Source organism: Solanum pennellii, chromosome 11 (assembly GCF_001406875.1).
Source record: "Solanum pennellii chromosome 11, SPENNV200".
Lineage (NCBI taxonomy): Eukaryota > Viridiplantae > Streptophyta > Magnoliopsida > Solanales > Solanaceae > Solanum > Solanum pennellii.
Genome location: NC_028647.1, coordinates 49,201,522 through 49,209,135, shown reverse-complemented (window position 1 = coordinate 49,209,135; position 7,614 = coordinate 49,201,522). Strand labels below are relative to the sequence as shown.

Here is a 7,614-nt window from a genome sequence, read left to right as displayed (position 1 = left end):
TACGTGCGCTAGATCTTCTCGTGATGTAGGTTCAGATTCTCAGCATCCGGATCAAACATAGATCGATTTCCGATCTCAAGTTCAGCAGATTCAGTGGTGAGTCCTCATTTTTCGAGGACAACAGTCATGAGTGTCATTTTACTCTTTAGTCATTTAGTTTTAGTTTTTCCTAGATTTAGCTGGGGACTTTTCCCTGTATTTCTAGTCCAGTTTAGAGGCTATTTTCAAACATAGTTAGATTCAACTTAGTATTGAGTTAATAATTTCTTTGTATTAAACTTATTGTTTACAAATATCTCAGTTATAGAATATGGGTATTCCCCATTTTTTTTATTTAATTATGATTTAGCTTCCGCAACATTTTATATTCTTTATTATGCTCATTATCATGACAGCAGGGTTAGATTGGGAACACTTATGGTCCTAGGTTCCGTGTCCGCGTCTCGCGGGTAACTCGAGGCCTGATACAAATTGTAATATCCCATATCTAAAACAAACCAAAAATCTGTAGGTGCAACCGACGGTTACCATCCACAGACTGTAGTTTGATCTAGTGCCGTAATGTGCATCCATCGTTTGAGTCTTAAGCCCCCCCCCCCAAAAAAAAAACCTCAGCCCAAAAAAATTTGACTAAGCGTCGAATGACGGACGGAAAAATGATGTTGGGTAAACTTCAAATGGCCATAACTCATAGCTCAAAATGAATCACGTGTCTTTTGACCTACCAAATGATAGATAACGGAATTATCTTTCCATAGCCACTAACCTTGCTAAATTCAGACCTCTAAGTAAAATGTTATGACCATTTTAGTAAAGGTATGTCGAAAAGACCCAACCTACTGACCCAACGACGGACCGTCGATTAAACGATGGCCCGTCAGTCCAGGTCGTCGTTTGGTTCGACGACAATTAAATCAAGGGCTTTTAATCTTTTTCTACTTCATTTAACCCCTAAGATACGTCATTTTGACCCATCATATTTTATTCAGTTTAAGCCTAGAAACATAACAAGAACTTACCTAAGTCAAAATCAGAAATCAATACTTCGAAAATTAGAAGCAAGAAAGGAGAAAAAGGTCAAGAACCCTAGTTCAAGAACGCAACAAGGTTCCAACAGCTCCAACCCCGAAGTCTAAATATTTCTCTGTGGATTTCATCACCTGGTATGTGAGATTTCACTAGTGGGTTCCTTTTACCTATTAAATCCCTAGTTTTCTGTCAGTTCTTGATTATCTTATCAATGTTAAACCTAGGGTTTGTAGAATTACTCCAAATCATTAATAATTAGTTAGGTATATGTTCCAAATAAGATTATGAGGTTATTATTCAGTTTATCACATGAATTTCCGTACCCTAACTATGTATTTCTTTAGTTCTTAAATAACACATGCTAGGTTATATATTTTAGTTACTTCAGATATACATGTCTTAGTTATTAATGCATAATTATTAGATTATTAATTTCACTATCAGTTTGCATGTTCAGTCTTGAGCTATCCAGTATATACAGAAATTCAGTCATAATGTCTTAATCATTTAATTCTTTGGGAGTAGCATAATACCGAGTTGGACTAGGGTTCAGCGTACCCAAATAGTCCAAGAACTACTAGCCGAGTAGGCTGTAAGTCTCCTTTGTGGGCATCAGTTCACGCCAGCATGCCTTTATACCTTTGGCAGGGTATATTGAGTCCTCTCAATGGGGCGTATACATCGGACTCCACATTTAGCTAATGTGGTTTTATTATCGGTTATTAGTAGCTCCCACAATTTAGTTAGAATCTATTGCATTGATTATTTATCAGTATATTCAGTATTCAGATTCAACATGCTATATATTGGTCAATGCATTCTGTTATCTCAACATTCAGTATATCATGTTTAGATTTCTATACTTGATTTTGTGCTTGTTCAGCTATGTTTTATTTAAGTGTTACCCTATCCAACATGCTCAGTACCTTCAAATACTGACATATACGTGCACTACATCTTCTCGTGATGTAGGTTAAGGTTCACAGCATCCAGATCGCGCTTAGATTGATTTCTAATCTCCAGTTCAGCAGATTTAATGGTGAGTACTCATCCTCCAAGGACGATATTCATGAGTTTCTTTTCAGTGTTTAGTACTTCAGTTTTTGCTAGACTTTTTTGGGGCTTGTACCAACATTTCTATTCAGTTTGGAGGCTATTTTCAGACATAGTTAGTTTCAGCTTAGCATTGAGTTAATATTTCTTTGTATTAAACTCGTCATTATATCAAATATTTCAGCTATAGTATATTGATATACCCCATCTTTTTAATTAAAGTATGATTTAGCTTCCGCAATAGTTTATATTCTTTAGTATGCTCATGATCATGTCAATAGGGTTAGCTTGGGATCGCTTGTGGTCCTAGGTCCCTCGTCTGCATCTCTAGGGTAGCTCGAGGCGTGACAAACTTGGTATCAGAACACTAGGTTTAAGTGTCCTAGGATGTATGAAAAGCCGCACTAACTAAATTCCTTTTCATGGATGTGAAGTGCACCACATCTAATGAGAGGGAGTGTATGAAGTGTTTTAGGAAAACTTCACTTTGTTGTTACTCTTATCGTGCATAAGATATGATCTAATTCCATTCTAACTATACGTTCTACATTTCTGATCATGCCTCCCCGTAGAGCTAATTCCAGGAATGTAAACACTTGGAATGCAAATGCAAGAAATGAAAACACAACTCGTCCAGTTCCTGATCAAGAAGTCTCCAATGCTGAATTCAAGATTGCCATTCAGATGTTTGCTCTGAGTGTCGCCGAACAGAACAATCAGCGGGTTCAAGCTCATATGAATGGAAATGGTGGATCGATAGCAGCAAGGGTCGTGACTTTGTTAGGATGAATCCGCCTGAGTTCTTAGGAGTGCAAACTAATGAGTATCCCCAGAATTTCTTGGATGATCAAGAAGATCTTTGAGGTTATGCAGGTTACTGGGGATGATCGGGTTGAGTTGGCATCACATTAGCTGAAAGATGCTGCTCATATCTGGTACACTCAATGGAAGGATAATAAGGGCACAGATGCAACTCCTATTACTTGGGAATGCTTTAGTGAGACCATTCTAGATAGGTTTTTCCCAATAGAGTTCAGATAAGCAAAAACCCAGGAATTCATGAACTTAAGGCAGGGTAACATGACAGTCCAATAGTATGAAATCAAGTTTAACTAACTCTACAGGTATGCTCTCACATGGTTTCTGACTCCATGGATCAGATGATTAAGTTCTTGTGTGGAGTGTCAAATTTGATGAAAATAGAGTGCAAAAATGCTATGTTACTAGGATATATCAACATCTCTAGGCTTATGACTCATGCTCAGCAGGTTGAGGGTAGTAATCTTAAGGAACATGCCAAGGAGAATAATAATGCTAGGACTGGGAACTATGACTCGGCTGGTAGAAATCTCTCGTAGAGTTACCAGAAGTTTTCATCCCTAGTCCCTTTAGTAGCTGGTGTTCCATCCTCCAAGAACATGTTTGACAAGAAGGTTTAAGCACCAGACTCTAAGTATCAAGGAAGTGTTTCAGGCACCAATACTTACCCCACTTGCCCTAAGTGTAGTAAGAACCATCCAGGCGAGTGCCTTGCAGAAAAGGAAGGGTGTTTCGGGTGCGGTCAGTCTGGTCACAGGTTGAGAGATTGTCCTTCTAGAAAGTGTCAAGGAGGAAGAAATGGTAGATCTCAATCTACAACTTCATCAGCACCAGCAAGTCTCCCAAGACAGCAGGGTAACTCATCTGCTATAGGTGGCGTTCAGCGCCAGAACAAGTTGTATGCTCTTCAGGCTCGCCAGGATGAGGAAGGTTCTCTTGATGTATTCATTGGTACATTACGAGTCTTTGACCTTGATATTTATGCATTGTCAGATCTAGGGGCTACTCTTTCTTTTGTAACTCCTTACATAAAAGTCCAATTCAGTGTCAGTCTAGAATCTCTCTCAGAACCTTTCTTAGTATCTACTCTAGTTGGTGACCCAGTTATAGCTAGATGAGTATACAAAAATTTCCTTGTCATTGTATCTTAGAAATTCATCTCAGCAGATCTTATAGAGTTAGAAATAGTAGACTTCGATGTCATTATAGGCATGGATTGGTTACATTCCTGTTATGCCTCAGTCGATTGTAGAACTAGGATTTTTCTTTTTCATTTTGCAAATGAACCAATCATGGAATGGAAGGACAGTAGCTTAGCTCCTATGGGTCGATTCATTTCTTATCTTAAGGCCAAAAAGATGATCTCTAAGGGTTATCTCTATCATCTAGCTCGGCATAAGGATTTTAGCTCTAAAACCCCAACTCTTGAGTAAGTTCCAGTAGTTAATGAGTTTCTAGAAGTGTTTCCAGAAGATCTTCCCGTAGTTCCTGCCAAAAGGGAAATGGACTTTGGAATTGATCTCCTTCCAGATACACAACCTATTTCTATTCGTCCTTAGAAAATGGCCACAGTAGAGCTTAAGGAATTGAAGGAGTAGTTGAAAGACCTTCTAGATAAGGGTTTCATCAGACCTTGTATTTCACCAAGGGGTGCACCAGTGTCGTTCTTAAAGAAGAAAGATAGTTCTCTCAGAATGTGCATTGATTATAGACAGTTGAACAAGGTCACAATCAAGAATAAGTATCCTTAACCCAGGATTGATGACTTGTTTGACCAACTTCAGTGTGCTATCGATTTCTCAAAGATATACCTCAGATTTGGTTATCATCAGCTCTGAGTTAGATATAGTGACATTCCAAAAAAAACCTTCAGAACACGATATGGTGATTATGAATTTGTAGTTATGTCACTTGGACTAACTTATGCTCCTGGGACTTTTATGGATTTGATGAACATTGTTTTCAAACAGTACTTGGACTTGTTCGTTATTGTCTTTATGGATGATATCCTCATTTACTTTAGGAATGAGGAAGAACATGCAAGTCATTTGAGAGTTGTTCTGCAGACTCTAAAAGATCGTTAGTTATTCGCTAAGTTTAGCAAATGTGAGTTCTGATTGCAATCAGTTTCTTTTCTTGGTCACATTGAATGAAAGAATTCGAGTGGATTTGCAGAAGATAGAAGCAGTGAAACAATGGCACAGACCTACCTCTGCTGTAGATATCAAAATTTTCTTAGGTCTAGGGGGTGTTAATAGAAGGTTCGTGAAAATATTTTCATCCATAGGGGGTTATTATAGAAGGTTCGTGAAAATATTTTCATCCATAGAGGGTTATTATAGAAGGTTCGTGAAAATATTTTCATCCATAGCCTCACTCTGAATAGGTTGACTTAGAAGATGGTAAAGTTTGAATGGTAAGATGATTGTGTGAAAATCTTTGCAGAATTGAAAAAAAGATTGACTACAGCTCCTGTCTTGACTCTACCAGAGGGTTCAGATGGTTATGTGATATATTGCGATGCATCCAGAGTTGGCCTTGGTTGTGTGTTGATGCAACGAGATAAGGTTATAGATTATGCTTCTAGACAGCTTAAGGTGCATGAGAAAAACTATCCAACTCATGACCTCGAGCTTACAGCAGTGGTGTTTGCACTTAAGATCTACAGACACTACTTGTTTAGTGTTCATATAGATGTATTCACTGATCATAAGAGCCTTTAGTATGTGTTCACCCAGAAGGAGTTGAATCTTCTCCAGAAGAGATGGCTTGAGTTCCTTAAGGATTATGATATGAGTGTGCATTACAATCTTAGTAAGGCGAATGTATTAGAAAATGCTCTTAGTAGATGATCTATGGGTAGTGTAGCCCATGTTGAGGAAGAAAGGAAGGAGCTAGTGAAGGATGCTCATAGTCTTGCTCGCTTGGAAGTTCGCCTTATGAGCATATCAGACAGTGGTGTAGCAGTTCAGAATGGGGCAAAATCTTCTTTGGTAGTGGAGGTTAAGGAAAAGCAAGACAGTGATCCAATCTTGGTTGAAATTAAGGGTGCAATCCATAATAAGAGAGAGGAGGTTTTCTCCCAAGGGGTAGATGGTGTACTTCTCTACTACACGTAGATTCTGTTTTCCTAATGTGGGCGAGTTGAGACAACATATTATTGCAGTAGTCCATAATTCCAGATATTTTATTCATCCATGTACCGCGATCTGCGGAAAGTCTATTGGTGGAATGACATGAAGAGTGATGTAGCAGATTTTGTGAGTAAGTGCCCCAATTGCCAGACGGGTTAGCTTGGAATAAATTGTGGTCCTAGGTCCCGTGTTTGCATCTCGCGGGTAGCTCGGGGTGTGACACAAAGAACATGTAATCTTTTAAAATTCAAGAAAAATAATAGTAGAAGATTAAAAAAAATATGGTTAAAAGAAATGAGAGAAAGTATTTTTAATGTCTTATAGAAATAGTCATAACCTTTTGAGAAGTCAAAACCTTTTGAAAAAGTCACAACTTATTGAAAAATGGAAACTCACAACTTATGGAATGAGTTACAACTCCTTGGAAAGGCACAATTCCTTGGTGTCTTATCGGAATAATCATGACCTTTTGAGAAGTCCTGACATTTTGAGAAGTCATTACCTTTTATAAACGTCACAACTAATTGAAAAATGACATTTCCTAGAAGTCACAACTCTTTCAAAAGTCACAACTCATTGAAAAAATCATAACTCTTTGGAAATGCACAACTCTTTGGAAAAGTCACAACTCAGTGAAAAATCAGAAACCTTTGAAAAAAGTCACAACTTATCAAAAAAGTCACAACTCACTGAAAAAGTCACAAACTAAGTTAGGGATATTTTAGTAATTTAAAATTCAAGTTAGGATATATATATATGTATATATATATATGTATATATATGTATGTATATATATATATAGATAGATATAGATGTAGATATAGATATATATATAAATATAGATATAGATATATATATATAGATATAGATATATCTATATATACACACACACACACAACATGATATAAATCAATCTAGCTAGCTTTAGGTATGAAATTGTGATCCCCAATTAATGGAATTTGATTTTTGATACCCAATTAATGGGATTTGATCTACAAACATGTGTTTTATACCGTTNAATTGTGTATAAGAATCTTGACACCTTGTTACATTAAGAAAATAGTGCTTTTTGCTATTCTTAATTTTTAAATTAGAATATTTTCCAAGTACGAAAAAATTCACAAATATTGTTATTTTTCATATCATTTAACAGACATGGTAAGTAAATAATTGCAATAATAGTGACACTTAAAATTTATTATGGAGGGTGTTTTGTATATGATCTTGAGATAATCTATGTCAAATGAACCATTAATCTTGAAAAGATTAACATAGATGTATATGAGTTGCATATCATGTTGCTTAATGAATTAGTACTGGAAATGCATGATGAAAATGTGGAAACATTTGATGTAGAATCAACAAGAATGTTGGCTATTAGATGTTAAATATTAATTTGATGTTTTGAATTTTCTTAATAATTTTAGTGATTCAGATTTTGTTGATGTATCAAATTAATTTACCTTTATATGTTGAGGAGATATCCGTATTGCGTAACACTAATGATAATATATCCTCCCTCCAAAAAATAGTATTGATGTGTCCTCGTCCAACAAAAAGATAGAGCTTGTGTGTCGTC

At 36.5% G+C, this 7,614-nt stretch overlaps 1 protein-coding gene across 1 annotated transcript; it reads left to right on the top strand.

Moving 5' to 3' along the window:
- The first annotated feature begins 2,640 nt into the window (after positions 1-2,640).
- LOC107003903 lies at positions 2,641-4,739 on the top strand. Its single transcript, XM_015202153.1, has 4 exons — positions 2,641-2,850; positions 3,243-3,423; positions 3,619-3,917; positions 4,686-4,739. Exons 1-4 carry the CDS (start codon positions 2,641-2,643, stop codon positions 4,737-4,739), a joined length of 744 nt encoding a protein of 247 aa, XP_015057639.1.
- The last annotated feature ends 2,875 nt before the right edge of the window (positions 4,740-7,614 follow it).

Coding starts and splice junctions, on each gene's coding strand:
- LOC107003903 (XM_015202153.1), top strand. CDS start 2,641: ATGCCTCCCCGTAGAGCTAATTCCAGGAATGTAAACACTTGGAATGCA. Junction 2,851..3,242: donor GTGGATCGATAGCAGCAAGG/GTCGTGACTTTG, acceptor TCCATGGATCAG/ATGATTAAGTTCTTGTGTGG. Junction 3,424..3,618: donor TGGGAACTATGACTCGGCTG/GTAGAAATCTCT, acceptor AGTGCCTTGCAG/AAAAGGAAGGGTGTTTCGGG.